The sequence below is a fragment of the Zygosaccharomyces rouxii genome (genome assembly GCF_000026365.1).
Source record: "Zygosaccharomyces rouxii strain CBS732 chromosome A complete sequence".
Taxonomy (NCBI): Eukaryota; Fungi; Ascomycota; class Saccharomycetes; order Saccharomycetales; family Saccharomycetaceae; genus Zygosaccharomyces; species Zygosaccharomyces rouxii.
In genome coordinates, this window is record NC_012990.1 from 298,935 (window position 1) to 315,262 (window position 16,328).

General features: G+C 40.2%; 11 protein-coding genes across 11 annotated transcripts; 6 read left to right on the forward strand and 5 right to left on the reverse strand.

The window, feature by feature from the left end:
* Nucleotide 1: 1 nt before the first annotated feature.
* Nucleotides 2-1,705, reverse strand: RAD61 (Rad61p; the record flags this gene model as incomplete). The annotated part of the gene is made up of 1 exon (XM_002494489.1): nt 2-1,705. The coding sequence occupies one exon, from the start codon at nt 1,703-1,705 to the stop codon at nt 2-4; it is 1,704 nt and encodes a 567-aa protein (XP_002494534.1).
* A 149-nt stretch (nt 1,706-1,854) lies between these two features.
* On the forward strand, nt 1,855-2,481 carry PSF1 (DNA replication protein PSF1; the record flags this gene model as incomplete). Its single annotated transcript, XM_002494490.1, has 1 exon — nt 1,855-2,481. One exon carries the CDS (start codon nt 1,855-1,857, stop codon nt 2,479-2,481), a length of 627 nt encoding a protein of 208 aa, XP_002494535.1.
* Nucleotides 2,482-2,774: 293 nt separating this feature from the next.
* On the forward strand, nt 2,775-3,803 carry HMT1 (protein-arginine omega-N methyltransferase HMT1; the record flags this gene model as incomplete). Its single annotated transcript, XM_002494491.1, has 1 exon — nt 2,775-3,803. One exon carries the CDS (start codon nt 2,775-2,777, stop codon nt 3,801-3,803), a length of 1,029 nt encoding a protein of 342 aa, XP_002494536.1.
* Nucleotides 3,804-3,938: 135 nt separating this feature from the next.
* On the reverse strand, nt 3,939-5,027 carry RPL4A (60S ribosomal protein uL4; the record flags this gene model as incomplete). The annotated part of the gene is made up of 1 exon (XM_002494492.1): nt 3,939-5,027. One exon carries the CDS (start codon nt 5,025-5,027, stop codon nt 3,939-3,941), a length of 1,089 nt encoding a protein of 362 aa, XP_002494537.1.
* Nucleotides 5,028-5,283: 256 nt separating this feature from the next.
* RKM3 (protein-lysine N-methyltransferase) lies at nt 5,284-6,840 on the reverse strand (the record flags this gene model as incomplete). The annotated part of the gene is made up of 1 exon (XM_002494493.1): nt 5,284-6,840. The coding sequence occupies one exon, from the start codon at nt 6,838-6,840 to the stop codon at nt 5,284-5,286; it is 1,557 nt and encodes a 518-aa protein (XP_002494538.1).
* Nucleotides 6,841-7,360: 520 nt separating this feature from the next.
* On the forward strand, nt 7,361-8,692 carry CDS1 (phosphatidate cytidylyltransferase; the record flags this gene model as incomplete). The annotated part of the gene is made up of 1 exon (XM_002494494.1): nt 7,361-8,692. The coding sequence occupies one exon, from the start codon at nt 7,361-7,363 to the stop codon at nt 8,690-8,692; it is 1,332 nt and encodes a 443-aa protein (XP_002494539.1).
* Nucleotides 8,693-8,980: 288 nt separating this feature from the next.
* Nucleotides 8,981-10,339, forward strand: YPK3 (putative protein kinase YPK3; the record flags this gene model as incomplete). The annotated part of the gene is made up of 1 exon (XM_002494495.1): nt 8,981-10,339. The coding sequence occupies one exon, from the start codon at nt 8,981-8,983 to the stop codon at nt 10,337-10,339; it is 1,359 nt and encodes a 452-aa protein (XP_002494540.1).
* Nucleotides 10,340-10,521: 182 nt separating this feature from the next.
* Nucleotides 10,522-11,637, forward strand: ETR1 (enoyl-[acyl-carrier-protein] reductase; the record flags this gene model as incomplete). The annotated part of the gene is made up of 1 exon (XM_002494496.1): nt 10,522-11,637. One exon carries the CDS (start codon nt 10,522-10,524, stop codon nt 11,635-11,637), a length of 1,116 nt encoding a protein of 371 aa, XP_002494541.1.
* Nucleotides 11,638-11,658: 21 nt separating this feature from the next.
* On the reverse strand, nt 11,659-12,813 carry CSG2 (mannosylinositol phosphorylceramide synthase regulatory subunit; the record flags this gene model as incomplete). Its single annotated transcript, XM_002494497.1, has 1 exon — nt 11,659-12,813. The coding sequence occupies one exon, from the start codon at nt 12,811-12,813 to the stop codon at nt 11,659-11,661; it is 1,155 nt and encodes a 384-aa protein (XP_002494542.1).
* Nucleotides 12,814-14,000: 1,187 nt separating this feature from the next.
* OLA1 (Obg-like ATPase) lies at nt 14,001-15,182 on the forward strand (the record flags this gene model as incomplete). The annotated part of the gene is made up of 1 exon (XM_002494498.1): nt 14,001-15,182. The coding sequence occupies one exon, from the start codon at nt 14,001-14,003 to the stop codon at nt 15,180-15,182; it is 1,182 nt and encodes a 393-aa protein (XP_002494543.1).
* Nucleotides 15,183-15,299: 117 nt separating this feature from the next.
* ZYRO0A03982g (SCO family protein) lies at nt 15,300-16,202 on the reverse strand (the record flags this gene model as incomplete). Its single annotated transcript, XM_002494499.1, has 1 exon — nt 15,300-16,202. The coding sequence occupies one exon, from the start codon at nt 16,200-16,202 to the stop codon at nt 15,300-15,302; it is 903 nt and encodes a 300-aa protein (XP_002494544.1).
* Between the last annotated feature and the right edge of the window lie 126 nt (nt 16,203-16,328).

Consider the following 16,328-nt stretch of genomic DNA (forward strand, 5'->3'; position numbering starts at 1 on the left):
TTTATAATTTATCTGTGACGTATTTGATCTTATCTGAGATACTTCCATTATAATGCTGGGATTCCTGGGCAAAAAGCTCTAAATGTGAAATTAAACCTGTTTTCACTTTAGTCGGCAACCTTTTGTTTAACAAAACAGTCATATAGGCAAAATTCAAATAAAACATGTTAAGCAAAAACGAGTCGTCGTCATTGGACTCTAATTTATGGAAGAAAGTTTGTGCCTGTAGCCATAATGCATTTTCTAAGTGTGATATTCCACTTTCACCACTAATAACGTTCAAACATAGACCAAGATGGAGAATAAGAATATCTGTAGATCCTAATGGCGGCAAATGATCAAGAACAAACTTCATACAGGTATGAAAAACTTCGCTATTCCTTTCCAAAGTTTCTTCATTAGTGAATAAAATCAATGATTTGATTAGATGGTCATCTTGGCAATTATTCGGTAGCAGATCTATTAATTTGTTGGAAACAACTGACAACAGATTAGCATCTTCAGCAGTATTTCCACTAGAGGCTAATTTCTCTACTACAGGGAAAATTCCACGTGGCAAAGCCTCACTTGCCACAAGAGTTTGTACGATCCGATTAACCAGCGGAGCACACGAAAGTATTACCCCAGGATATTGAACGCACAGTTCCAACACATACTCCTGACCCGTTCTATCTTGAGTATTATGCAAAAAATCGTTGTAATTCAATTGTGCAATCTTGTTACCAGATAACCCATTAATAGGTAATCGATTCCGTTTGTAAAGTGCCTGTATAAATTCATTGAAGAATTTCGGCAGTTCGTTTGGCGGCAGTTGGAATTTAGTCGCAAGAAACCCCTGTATTAACAACAAGACATCATCATGAAAATCCATTTGGTGGAAAGTTCTTCTCCACATGTCTCGTGCTTGTCGTTTGTTCACATAGCGGCAAAACTCTTGATCACCGTTCATTGCTAATGCAATATTTAAAAGATGCGAAACGAACTGAGACCGTGACATTCGTGACGGTGTCCCTTCTAATAACAATTCTAAGTCATCTTGGTACTGTAACATATCCCCCATATTTTTCAATTCGTTGATGTGATATGTTTGACTATCGTCTCCATCCTTCGTATCACCATCTTCGGTCGGTTTTGGCTCCTCATCTTCTGCTTCCAAACCTTCTTCTTCATCTTTGCTCATTAGCATAGTTCGAGAACGATCGTAGGTCAATTTCCCAGAAGTGTTCTTCGAGGTACCATCCTCTACTGACTTTTCCAACTCTTTCTTAAACGTATCTTGTAATAGCGTCTCATCACTACTCTTCAAAGAGGATACAAATGTGTTTAGGTCATTAATTGTCCTGTTTAAGGGGTTTTCGTCTACATTAGTGTCTTTCTTGTCCTGCGTATCATCTGAGTGATCCTCGTGGTAAATCCTTCTTCTCTTCTTAGGTGCCTGAGCCTTATCCAGGAAGTCAAAAGCCTTCAAATTGGACACATTCGAACCTACACTTGAAACTAAACTTGAATCCACACTTGGATTCATTTTTGAATCACTTGTCATAGGGCGAATGTCATCTGTAGAGTTATCAATCACAGTTTCACGTTCGTTACTCTCCAATATGGGTTCTGGTTCGGACTCATAGTCACTTAATTCCACCTCAGATGAATTATTCTGACTGGCATAAATCCCTAATGATCCACTACGCTTGCCATAGACCTTCATTAGCAGGCCATTACCATCGATCTTATTACGCGACTGTTCAATATGGAACGCGGTAATGTTTTAAAGAGATGTTCATCTCATCTCAAACTTAGCTTTTAATTTGAAACCGGTCAAAGAAGTGAAAAGTGAGAGTAATAGAGATTTAACTGATGTATGGTGATTTAGCTAATAAGCTTGTATTGGAGGCTAAGAGAACAAAACAATTGAATGGTAGAAACAACCAGCGGTACGCACTACCCATGTACCACGAAGAACTTGTACAAGGAATATTGAGAGAAGTAACGCAGCTGAAGAGGAACTCAGAGTTTTTAAAAGATCAGCAACAACTGGCTCTCGTTGATGACAAGATTTCTAAATGCCAGTATTTTGTTACTTTGCTCTGCATGGAGAGAAACAAGAGATGTCTCTTGGCATATCAGAAAGTCAGGTCCGATATCTTAAACTCTTTGGCCTGGGAAAATAATGGGTTAGATATAATGAACGGTCTCATAGGAGCAGAACAAGACACCAGTGATTTATCCCATCAAGAACAAGACTATTTGAAAGAGTATACTGATCTTTTAACGGAATTAAAAAGTGGTGATTTAGCAGATATCGACCTTTCAGGCAGTCTAACACCGCCAAGTGATGTGTTCATCGACGTGAGAGTGCTTAAAGATGCAGGAGAGATTCAAACGGAGTACGGTGCATTCAACTTGATTAAAGATTCTCAATTTTTCGTTAGACAGTCGGATGTGGAAAGACTGATTCAGCAAGGGTACCTACAAAAGATTTAGATGCAGATGAAGAAACCGAATACTGGCTACAATTATACTTGCCTCCCAAGCTCTGGCGGCTCACAATGGCTTCTCATCGACTTTAGCATGTGCGGTGTATGGTTGCGATGATCTTGGACAAAGTTAAAGTTCAGACGAAAAAAAAGTAATCTTGAAAAAGGCCGATGGGCATCGTGAAATTTTTTACCCATAAAACAAAATATTGAACACTAAGTCGAGACATTGAAGAAATTTCAAGTAGTTGAATACTCCTATTAGTTGAACTACCAAAGATATTTCACTCTCCAGCAGTCATGGAATCAGCTACACAGAAGAGCGCCTTGACTCAAAGCGAGCAGCACTATTTCAATTCTTACGATCATTATGGTATTCATGAGGAGATGCTTCAAGATTCTGTAAGAACCTTATCCTATAGAAATGCCATTGCTCAGAACAAGGATTTATTCAAGGATAAGGTTGTTCTAGATGTCGGTTGCGGGACAGGTATTTTATCGATGTTCGCTGCTAAATACGGTGCTAAACATGTTATTGGTGTCGATATGTCGAGTATTATTGAAATGGCTCAACAGCTCGTCGATTTGAATGGGTATGGTGACAAGATCACTCTTCTACGTGGTAAATTGGAGGATGTTCAATTACCTTTCCCCAAAGTGGATATCATTGTCTCTGAGTGGATGGGATACTTTTTACTCTATGAATCCATGTTAGATACCGTTCTTTATGCAAGAGATCATTTCTTAGTTGAAGGTGGATTGATTCTCCCAGATAAATGTTCTTTACACATTGCAGGTTTAGAAGATTTTCAATACAAGGATGAGAAATTGAGCTATTGGCAGGATGTTTATGGATTTGATTTTTCACCATTCATACCACACGTTATGAAGGAACCAATTGTAGACACGGTGGAAAGTCAAGTTGTCAACACGACAAAGTGTGAGTTAATCGAATTCGACTTAAACACTGTTCAATTGTCGGACCTTTCATTCACTGCTAAATTTGAAGTACAAGCTAAAAGACGAGATTGGATTAATGGTATAATTACTTGGTTCGACGTTAAGTTCCCTGCACCACCAGGTGAAAAGCCGGTCACCTTTTCTACTGGTGCACATGCACCATATACGCATTGGAAACAATCTGTTTTCTATACCGCCGATGATTTAGAATGTGAAGAAGGTGACATTTTGAAGGGTCAAATAATATGCCAACCAAACAAATTCCATAAGAGAGATTTGGACATCAAGCTCACTTACGATTTCCAGGCAAAGGGTGTGGATGGTGACCGTAGATGTAAGAAAAACACAAACTACTATATAATGCACTAGAACTTTTCTGTTTTCTTTTTTTGAACTTCGTTCTAATGTTCTGTAAATTAAATTAGTATAGTAAGTACTAAACTAAAAGGAATAATCGATTAGGGCATATAAAAATAAAAAATTCTATATACTAGATTATTCAGTTTAGTCGTGCTTCAAAGTTTCGTTGAAAAGCTGAGATGGCTTAACAGAAGCCTTTGGAGCCTTCTTAGAGCCCAACTTTTCGTTAGCGAAAACCTTAGCGTATGGGTTCAATCTCATCAAGATTTGCTTGTTTCTCAATGGGTTCTTCTTCAAGACATGAGTACGCTTTTGGTTAGCTTGGCCAGCTGGTCTAACAACAGATTGGATTTCAGAAGAGTTGATGATTCTGGTAACATCAGTGGTGGAGATGATGTTAGATGGCAAGCTGTAACCAGACTTGGCAGAAGCAACAGCTTCAGAACCCCAGACCTTGTCCAACTTGGAGAAGGCACCTTCGGTCCAGATAACGAATCTACCCAAGTGAGCACCTGGAGCCAATTGCAACAAGTTCAAAGCAGTAACGTCACAAGTTTCAACACCTGGAACGTTTCTGAAAGCCTTGACCAAACCGTTGTCTTGGGCGTAGACAACCAATGGACCTCTTCTTTGAGTCCATCTTCTGTTTCTGTATTTACCCTTACCGGCTCTCAATTTCTTGGATCTGACAACCTTAACCAAGTCGGCACCAGCACCCAAAGACTTCAAAGCAGACACAGCTTCCTTGGTTCTAGTGATAGATTCCAAGTCGTTGGAAACAACCAAAGGAATTTCTGGGATCTTTTCAACTCTGTGACCTCTAGCCAAGACAAGAGAAGCGACACCAGAAGCAGCAATAGCAGAGGCAGTAGCGTAACGCTTTTCGTTTTGGTTAACCTTAACGTTCCATCTTCTCCAGGTCTTGGTTGGAGCAAACATACGACCACCACGACACATGTTACCGAAAGCACCCTGACCGGCGGCGTGGGTACCACCACCTGCAACTCTTGGAATACGGGCAACAGCACGACCAGTACCCCATGATTCAGCAGAGTGTTGCATACCGGCTTGTGGGGAGACAGAGTAAGCTTGTCTCTTGTTCTTGTTCACAGAGGTGAAAACAGAGTGAACAATGTCAGCACGGATTGGTGCTGCGAAGACAGCTGGCAATGGGACAGCTGAAGAAGTAGCTTTACCTTCTAGAGATTGAACGGAAACTTGAGGACGAGCCATGGTAATCTAATATGTTTGTGCTTTGTGGATTTTTCTACAAAATTTGAAGAAAGATGTGATGAGATGAGTTCAAGAATGAAAAATTTTTCAAAGCCCTTTTATACTTCAAAAATTTCTGCGTGGTGAAAAAAAAGAAGATCGAGGACTTGAAAAAAAGGCAAAATATTTACCGATGAACAATGAAAATAAACAACTTTATATGCAGATTGTGATCAATTAAAGTCCAAAAGGGCGTTTCTACAAACCTTTATGTACTTCACAAGTTTGAATTCAGATAATGCTCAGCTTTTTCCAGAATTTTACGCTCAGATTCGAGCATGATACGGGCAGCTGCGTTATTGATCTGTGGTACTGGTCTTTTTCTCTTATGCACCAGATTCAGTAGAATTTTACGTGCTCCCTTGCTGAGTGGCTTGTCTAGCAAACCAATCTTGTCTCCCGTAGACTCGACATCTTGCTCTATGGAGCGTAATTTGTTCCAGTCTCTGTCGTTGAATGCTAATAGATTGAGCAGAGCTCTCATGGGGGACGAAGGTTCACCATTGCAGTCTATACACATTACGGTTAGCCAGTACGGCTCGTCGTCCTCCTCGTCATTCTCGTCGTCTTCCTCCTCTTCATCGTGGTCTTCTTCTTCTTCTTCCTTGTCTTCTTCTTCCTGCTCATCCTGCTCTTTGTTTAGCGCACACCACTTGTTGTACAGCGGATAACCCAAATGTTTCCACCATCTAGCCCTTAAGGCCAGACGCTTGTCTTTTAATAATTTTAAGAGGTCCCTGCCTAAATATGCAACGTCCCAGGGGTTATTTTCAACACAGAACCCGTATCTGGCTAATAGTAAGGCGTTAGAATAGTCTCCGTAAGAATTGAATATCTCTTGACCTTTAGGAACACTTTGCGTAAGGACGATGTCGACGCAATCATCAGGCTGAACACCCTCTACTAGCCCCTTCTCCTTAGGATTGGTAACTTCTTCCTCTTCTTGCGATTCCAGCTCCTTGATCAACTGCATGTCTATCAGCCCATCACCGCTTTTTGAAGGCGGTTTCTTTTCACGTTCTTGCTCCTGCTCTTGTTCCTCTTCAAGTGCCTCTGCCACCAAATGCCTGCACATCCCAGGCTCACCACACTCGCTGCAAACATCATAGAGGGAAACGAATCTAACGTCCGGGGTCGATACGTGGTGATTGAACAGATCCGCTATGGGTACCAATCCGCTCTCGTGATAATTATCAATTTCAAAGACCCTCGAAGAGATGGCATATGCACATGCAACGAATTTCTCTAAATTATCGAGATACTTCCATGGAATTGGAATACCGACTTCTTTATTCCATCTATGGGCCAATTCCAAAGCAATTTGGAACCCTTGTTGTATATCAGGTTCAGGGTCCAATCCCTGGTAAAGCGTATCGAGTGTAAACCCCTTCAGCATATCACGGTCCGGCCAATAGTTGGGCGGCAGATACAATGATCCAGCTTCTTCAATTTTGACACTCTTCAAGTACGGCCACCAGTGGCTCCTCTCTTGGAATACGGTCGTCTCATACACAAAGGCAATGGTAAGCGCTAGCATACCATCCAATTCGCTATCCACTAGCAAATTGGAAATGGAACTGTTCGATGCAGAAAAAACAGCACTCTTGGGCAACTGCAAAAGGGTCTCACCTTCATTTAAATCACATTGCGCAAATACACCTAACCCACCGACTGGTGAACGTTTCACCAGACATTTTGAGCCAGGGAAAAAGCCTTTACAGTCCTCTACGAACCCTAAAACACCAGGGAGATCTTCTGAAATGGTAGAAGCCATCTCCTATGATCCTTTTTTTTCTATTGTAACCATCTCATCTCATCTCATCTCATCTCATCTCATCTCATCGATTTTTTTCATTTTTGAAATTTACCAAATCAATGCCCCATATGATAATTGACACAAATGAAAGTAAAATACACCTTGATCGAACCGTGGCCAACCCTCAAAGATACTCTTGATACTCTAGAATCCAGATGAATGGACTTTAACCGCTGAACTACGGTATATATCGCCCAAATATGCTTCTACGTATAAAGCGATTCCTTTCTTACCTTCACATGTTCTTTTATCCATGAAGTTTCAACAAACAATGTCAAACTTTGACAAGTAGCAAACACTCATAAACTAGAGGTTCAAATCACATATAGGAAATTATTTGGCCAATCAATTAGTTTGGAATAATTATTGGTTGTCTACGCTTCTCAATTGTCAGCAGCTCTTAATTTCAAAGGAGCTAATTCCATCGAAAAAGAAGAGAGAGAAAAGGTGGTGTCCCCTTAGGCGATAGATAACAATAATGAGCAAGAAAGAGTTAAAGAGACCACAAAGTGTGGATAAGAAGGTAAATGATACTGCTGAAACGGAGCCATCTCCAACCAAGATGCCGCCATCACAGAATGGTGTAAAAGATGGAGACGAGAAGGAAAAGAAAAAGTATAATTTCTTAGTTAGAACCCTGTGGACATTCGTAATGATTGCAGGTTTTTTTGCTACACTTGCTGCTGGTCATTTCTGGTGTATTATTCTAATCTTGGTATGCCAAATTACTACTTTTAAGGAGTGCATAGCTGTTACTAGTGCCTCAGGAAGGAAGAGAAATCTGCCTCTTATCAAGACCTTAAACTGGTACTTTTTATTCACCACCATATACTATTTGGAGGGTAAATCACTGTTCCGCTTTTTCCAAAGTTATTTCCTCGAATACAAATTCTTAGCAACAGTGGCCGCCAATCACAAATTTATCTGTTACTGTCTCTATTTGCAAGGGTTTGTCATGTTTGTGTGCAGTTTACGCAAGGGATTTCTCAAGTGGCAATTTGCTAGTCTCTGTGTTACACACATGACTCTTTTACTGGTGGTTTTCCAAGCACATTTAATCATTAAAAATGTGATTAACGGGTTGTTCTGGTTCCTGGTTCCATGCGGATTAGTTATCATTAACGATATCTCTGCCTACTTATGTGGTATCACGTTCGGTAAAACCAAACTGATTGAAATCTCACCAAAGAAAACTTTGGAAGGATTTTTGGGAGCATGGTTCTTTACAGCAGTTGCTAGTTTACTATTGACTAGACTACTCTCACCTTACATGTATTTAACATGCCCCGTTAAAGATATTCGCACGAATTTCTTCACATCCGTCAATTGCGAATTGAACCCAGTATTCATTCCACAGGATTACAGACTACCACCAATAATATTTGAAAAATTTGGAATTTCAGTGGTTACCTTGAAACCAATTTATTTCCATGCCTTGAATTTAGCATCATTTGCGTCTATATTTGCACCATTCGGTGGATTTTTCGCTTCAGGTTTAAAGAGAACTTTCCAAGTCAAAGATTTCGGTCATTCCATCCCAGGTCATGGTGGTATTACTGACAGAGTCGACTGTCAATTTCTCATGGGATCCTTTTCCAACTTGTACTATGAAACTTTTATTAGTGAACACAGAATTACAGTCGAAACCATTTTATCTACCATCCTCATGAATTTAAGTGAAAAACAGATTCTAGAGCTAATCAACACTCTGAATCTGATATTCTTTAGGAAAAACCTGGTAAGTGCGAACAACTACGACGATTTGATCAACATTTATAAGTCTGCAGCGGATGCGATTTCCGAGAACTAATAACGAACAAGATGGAGCATGGAAAGGGGACATAGAGAGTATATAATTTTATTCCGTCATGTATAGTTTCGTACACTTTTCCAGTTATGTACCTTCCTGCACGCATATATAATATTTTATTTTATATCATTCTGTAAAGTTACCACTCGCTATACTCATTTAACGGTCAAATTTTCAGTCTTTCGTTGCATTGTTTCTCGAAACACGACTCTTTATCGAGATAAAAGATGACTACTAAGAAAGACACAACATATCTACCTCTACAAGGACCTCGAACCACGTAATAAGATGGTTTTTACACTTGACGAAGATATTGAAGAATTATGTATTAGTGATGATGATTGTGAAGAGGCACCTCAGCAACTTTTACAACCAATGGGCGCTGAACATGTCGGTAAACATAGAAGGAAGTCATCTGTTCTCGAGAAGTTCCCTGTAGTTGCACCTCTACATTCGAGAAGATTATCACTTTCAGTAGGCGAAGGTCAAGGACAAGGTGTTGATCCAAGACTTTTAGCAGATTTTAAACCTGTTCGTGTATTAGGTAAGGGCGCCTATGGTAAAGTAGTATTGGTTAAAGATGAGCGTACTTCCAAATTGTATGCCATGAAACAATTACAGAAAGCTGAAATTATTATTGAAAACGATGAATCTCAGGATGTTTCCAAACGTGTGGAAAGAATCTTCGCTGAAAGAACCATTTTATCTCAATTGGATCATCCTAACGTTGTAAAACTTTTCTACACGTTCCATGATAATTCGAGACTCTATTTGCTCTTACAATATATTCCAGGCGGTGAACTTTTCTACCATCTTAAGGAACGTGGTACTCTAGATGAAGATACTGCTGCCTTTTATGCGGCAGAAATTAGTTGTGCACTAAAGTTTTTACATGAAAAGGGAATTGTCTACCGTGATTTGAAGCCTGAAAACTGCTTGTTGGATGCAGATGGCCATCTAGTCTTGACTGATTTCGGTCTAAGTAAGAAGAGTGTAGACGATAACAATTCATTATCAGCACCTGAAGATGTTTCTGTTTTACATTCAATAATTGGTACTCCGGAATACTGCGCACCAGAAATCTTGAAAGGCGAACCTTATACACGTAACTGTGATTGGTATTCTCTAGGATGTCTAGTATACGATATGCTAGTGGGCAAACCTCCATATACCGGTGTTAATCACAAGGTTATTCTTAACAAGATTCAAAAGGAAAAGCAAGGTCCCCGTCTTCCATACTACCTCAGTGATGGCATGAAAGACTGGTTAGGTGCTCTGCTTAAGAAAGATTGCAACAAGCGTTGGGACGTGGACCGTTATTGGGCAGCCCAACCGCAAGCACAACAAGCACAGCAACAACGCAGAAGGAAGAAAAAAGCTGGTCAGGAACGTACTTCACCCTATACCAGCCATTTCGTGTTTCGTAAAATCAATTGGGCCAAGATACAAGATGGTCCGCTACAAAAGTCTGAACAAGGCCCCATCGTACCTATCATTACGGATCTCGAGCTAGCGGAAAATTTTGACGAAGAGTTTACTTCGTTGCCCTTCGAGGAAAATCCACAGGGAAGAGACATTCCTAAGTCAGACATCTTCAAGGGATTCAGCTACAAGGCCAGCGGTAGCTACTTAGAGAAGTACTTTTAAGTTGTGCCTCTCACGTGCCCCCATAGTCATGATCATCGGTACGTGATTTTTCAACATCTTAGGGCCCAAAGGGAATTGAATCTTACAAAGGAGGATATCAAAGGGGGATATAAAAGAAGGAGATACCTCGGGGAACCTCTTCAATAAATCCAACAGCAATCCTACATTGAAATATCCCACAAATGCAAGCCTTTAAAAGATTTGCCTCTAGCGTTCCCTCTCAATTCCGCTCCGTCATTTACTCTTCTCATAGCTTGGAGGATGTTACTAGTGTTTTGTCAGTGCATCGCTACACACCCAAGGAATCTTTAGAGAATTCTGTTGTGGTTCGTACCTTAGCCTTCCCTATTAATCCATCAGATGTAAACCAATTGCAAGGTGTTTACCCTTCAAAACCTGAAAAAACTTTGGATTATGGTACAAAAGATCCTGCAGCTATTGCAGGAAATGAGGGTGTTTTTGAAGTCTTATCAGTACCATCCAATGAGAATTCTTTGAAAGCCGGTGATTGGGTAATTCCATTGTATGCAAACCAGGGTACTTGGTCTGATCATCGTGTATTTAAAAATGCATCTGATTTGATTAAGGTCAATGGATTAGATTTGCATACTGCAGCTACCATTGGCGTCAATGGTGTTACAGCATACCAATTAGTTCACGACTACATCAAATGGACCCCTGGTGGTAACGAGTGGCTGATCCAAAATGCTGGTACTTCAGGTGTCTCCAAGATCGTTACACAGGTGGCCAAAGCTGCGGGTATCAATACTCTAAGCGTAATCCGCGATCGTGATAATTTTGATCAAGTGGCTAAAAAACTAGAAAATCAACTTGGTGCCACTAAAGTAATTTCTGAATCTCAGAACAACGATAAACTTTTTGGCAAACAGGTGTTGCCCACCATTTTGGGTTCGAATGCAAGAGTTCGTTTAGCATTAAACAGTGTTGGTGGTAAATCAAGTGCTGCCATTGCTCGTAAATTGGAAAAAGATGCGTTGATGCTAACCTATGGTGGTATGTCAAAGCAACCTGTTACTTTGCCAACTTCTCTTCACATTTTCAAAGGTCTAACCTCAAAGGGATTTTGGGTAACTGAGAATTGCCGTCGTGAGCCAAATAAGAAACTAGACGCAGTCAATGCGCTTGTCAAACTTTATAAAGAAGGAAAACTCATATCGCCAAAGGACGAAATCGTCACCACCGATGTGAACGCCAATGGTAGTGACCAAGACTTGTTGGAAGCCGTCAAGAAGGGAATCAGTGCTTCAGGTAAACAACTTGTTGTGTTTAAATGGTAAATATGAAACTATAGTAAATGCTTAGTGTAGAGATAAATGCTTCTTCTCGTAGTATGCAATTGACAGCACTACGCATGCTACACTCAACATGATGTATCCAATGACTTCCCAGCGCACAATGGTCGTCTGCGTGGGCTCACAGATCCAGTCAGAGATACCCATGAAGATGATAGCACCAAGATTAATTGTTGTCGAATACGATGGAGGTGTTTGTCTTTGAATTAGTGAGAGTGAAAAAACATGAGGTAGAGTACCAAAGAGGAATGCAGCTAGTGCCTCCAACCAAAATACTTTATTTGTTGGAACCTTTGCCAAAGTCGATAGAGCCCTTGGCAAGAATGGTAATAAAACAGCCATACAGATCGATGCAATGTAAGTCAAGTGCTGGCACTGATGAGAAAGCGTAATACGATCAGAAAAGTTAAACCAACGGTTCCAAAGTACTGTAAAGGGACCCAACGTGAGGGCACCTAACCCACAAAGTAAACAACTCTTCAATCTATCAAAAAGAAATGGGTCCTCTAATTCACCTGTCTTTTGGTTGATAGAAAATTTACCTGCCAAAAGGTCACAGGTAGCCTTCGTGTAAGATACCAAGACGATACCCATTAATGCAATCATCATAACGATAAAATTACGGAACACATTCTTACGTCGAGATAATCCACATACACCATACAATAAGGAAGTGATCTCAAAAATTGAAGTGTTTTGTATAAGACCCACATCAAATGCTGGTGTCAATGACAGTGCATTCATATAAGTAAGGACTGGCACCAGTAGAAGTAATGATAAAATCACTAGTTTAACCACATAACTTACTTTCCCGATAATATCATTATTTTTAACTCCATTGTCGTAACTGTCATAACTTCTTCCATTATTACTGTTGTTATTGTTTTCGCCATCCATAATACCATTGCGTTCACCACGGGCTCTCAACTCTGGCGTCCCCGGTCTAGAAACTGTCATGGAGCTCGCTATTGATACCAGACGAGCAGAAGGTACTAGTAGCAACCAAGGCACAAAATACATAAACAACAGGAAAATTGCGACCCCCTGGTGGTCGATACCAGGCCTCTCACTATCCCTTGCACTCGATTGTAATAGTGAGAGACATTTGGTCTGTATGATGTAACTAAAGACTGCCACAAACCAGTAAATCCTAGTGTCCATGGTCTGGTTCAAGTTTAAGTTATTTCTCCCCTAAACAAAGAAGAGATTCTCAACTCAAGCAGCTCTTTAACTTTTAAATAGCTTCTTCGCTTGCGTACTTGCCTGCGTGCTTGCTTGAATTCCTCAGCTATTGACAGTTTAATTAATTCACAATCCCTCCAGCTCTTCAACTTTGTTGTATTTTAAGGCCCTTATGCTAAGGGAAAAAGAAAAAATAATAATATCATGGTGATAACAGTTTCAAACCCTCAAATAGGCCTTCTTATTTAGCGACTTGCCAGACGCCTCGTTCCCAATACTCGTCCAGTGTGAGCAACAGTCCAAAAATTTCGTGTCTTGCTGAATGTGGGAAGAAATGCCTTGCGGTACCTGTTGGTTGATCAATTGATTGATCCAACAATTCAATTCAAACAATTCAAAAGGAGGTGTTCTTTAGGCCCATCAGCCAGCGGATATCTGCGATGCTGAGTCTATGAGTTCTTGACATAGTAAACAATGTAATTTTTTCCTCTACTATGCAGTCCGGTATATCAAGCGGGGGTACTGTTCTCTTCAGACTCACTTATTCCGTCATGTATAGAAGCAACATGGTGTAACCAAAACACTTGAATCGTATTGTTGGGTTGCATTTTTGCTGGAATAGCGGAAGAGTCAAGTAAGGAGAGCATGCGGGTGAAGAAACTATCACAACAACTGCTATTGGTTTAGCGAGGCTGATCTTGGTCTGAGGTAAACCGCCATGATATGGCTCGTGCTACCATACTTCGAAGTATCGCACGTATCGTAAACTTCAATCCCATAACAACAATGGGGACTCTTATACTATGAGCGGCACATAGGTCTGTTTCCATAAGAAACGCGTAAAAACCGCCAGGTCCTCACAAAGACAGTATTTCTGCATATCAACAACTGTATACACCATACCCTTCCCTTATAAAATGCACTGCAAGCATCGGCGGCTAAAGCGTATGAGGTAAAGGAGGAAATTTTATACCAGCATGCTACTTACCGCTTCCATTTTACTCCGAGAAAAATGGCCGGGTAAATGATTTGAAAAATTTCGACATCACAAAAAAAAAGTTTTAAAAAATTTCGAAACTCATCAAGTTACCGTTAACTAACTATTGAATAGTCGATATTAGCTGAATATCAATTGATTAGTCAATCAGTCAAATAATCAATCAATCATGCCTCCAAAGAAGAAGGTCGAAGAAAAGAAGGTCTTGCTTGGTCGTCCAGGTAACAATTTGAAAGCTGGTATTGTTGGTCTTGCTAACGTCGGTAAGTCAACTTTCTTTCAATCTATTACCAGATCTCCCCTAGGTAATCCAGCTAACTATCCATTTGCTACCATCGAACCTGAAGAAGCTAGAGTTATTGTTCCATCTCCTCGTTTTGATAACCTTTGTGAAATTTACAAGCCTGCATCTCAAGTTCCTGCTCACTTGACCGTTTACGATATCGCTGGTTTGACTAAAGGTGCTTCTGCTGGTGAAGGTTTAGGTAACGCTTTCTTGTCACACATTAGAGCTGTTGATTCCATCTACCAAGTGGTTCGTTGCTTTGATGACGCCGAAATTGTTCACATTGAAGGTGATGTGGATCCAATCCGTGACTTGCAAATTATCAATGAGGAATTGCGTCTAAAGGATATCGAATTTGCTCAAAAGGCTCTTGAAAACGCACACAAGATTGCTAGAAGAGGTGGTCAATCTTTGGAAGTTAAACAAAAGAAGGAAGAAACTGTTTTGATTGAAAGAATTATCAAACTTTTGGAAGACGGTCAAAGAGTTGCCAACCAGGAGTGGACACCAAAGGAAGTGGAATCTATCAACTCCATGTTCTTGTTGACCGCCAAGCCTTGTATCTATTTGATCAACTTGTCTGAAAAGGATTACATTAGAAAGAAGAACAAGCACCTTTTGAGAATCAAGGAATGGGTGGACAAATACTCTCCAGGTGATATGATCATTCCATTCTCCGTTTGTATGGAAGAAAAACTGTCGACAATGTCACCTGAAGAACAAGAAGAAGAATTGAAGAAAATCGGTACCCAGTCGGCCCTACCAAAGATTATCACTTCAATGAGACAAAAGCTTGATTTGATCTCTTTCTTTACAAGTGGTCCTGACGAAGTTCGTGAATGGACTATTAGAGAGGGTACAAAGGCACCACAAGCTGCAGGTGTTATCCACAACGATTTAATGAACACTTTCATCTTGGCTCAAATTATGAAATACTCTGATATGGTCGAATATAAAGACGAGAATGCAATCAAATCTGCAGGTAAATTACTGCAGAAGGGTAAAGACTACGTCGTGGAAGATGGTGATATCATTTACTTCAGATCTGCCGCAGGTAAGAACTGAAGTGGTAATGGGCATCAAATAGTTTCTTCATGATCGTTTTAGACTTTTCCACTATATACAAGTAAAGAAAGAACTACTAATTAACTATTTAATTAGACCGAGAAATAATGAATTCTCTTAAAACAAAAATGAATACCATTTTTGCTTCCTCTTCTCACGTTCCTCCTTGGGGATAAATGTCTTTATGTGTTCTTGAATTCTCTCCGCACCGGTTTCGTTATCGTAGTTACGACCCATGGCTTCTATGAAATTGCCCTCAGGGTCCATCAAATAGAAGAAGATGGAATGATCAACTAAGTAATCTTGACCCGGTTGGACTTGAGGTGGTGTAGAGAAATAGACACGATATTGCTTGCAAGCATTTTTAACCTGGTCATAAGTACCTGTGAGTCCAATAATATCGGGATGAAAATCCTGTAAATACTGCGTTAGAACCTCTGGGGTATCTCTATTTGGATCACAAGTGACAAAGATTGGCTGAACCTTGCTCCCATACTTTGATTTTAATTTGTCCAACCAAACTCCCAACTTGTCCAATTCATCGGGGCAAATATCAGGACAATGAGTAAATCCAAAGTAAATAATGGAAAATTTGCCTAGTAAATCTTTATCTGAAAACACATTACCTTCACAATCTTTCAAATGGAATGGCCCTCCAACCATGGGTTTACCATAACCTCTATTAGCTTCTGCTTCCTTTTCAATCTCTAAACGTCTTTTCTCCTTGGTGAAATAATAGTATAACCCACCGCCAACAATCAGGAAAAGTGAAGCGGCCTTCCAAGTGGAAAACTCAATAGACCCATCAGATGTAGTCTGAGGCGCGGTTTCACTACCACCAATCGGTATACGACTCAATGGTTTTTTCTTTAGGGGTGGTGATTGACTTGGTGGAACTCGTTCATTGTATAATTTAGTAAACTGGGAAAAGCAGCGATAATTAGGTCTTATAAGACCAGCTTGTTTAGGTGCTAGCTTCAATAAGCGTGGTACTAATGATGATGACTTTAACAAAGACATCTCAACCCAGATTAATCTCCTGAAGTCAATGGATTTTACACGCTTATGAGATGACTTAGGATAGGAAGAGAAATGACATATTTCTTTGATGTCTCGTGAGTATGCTAATCGTCCGGAGTGACAAGT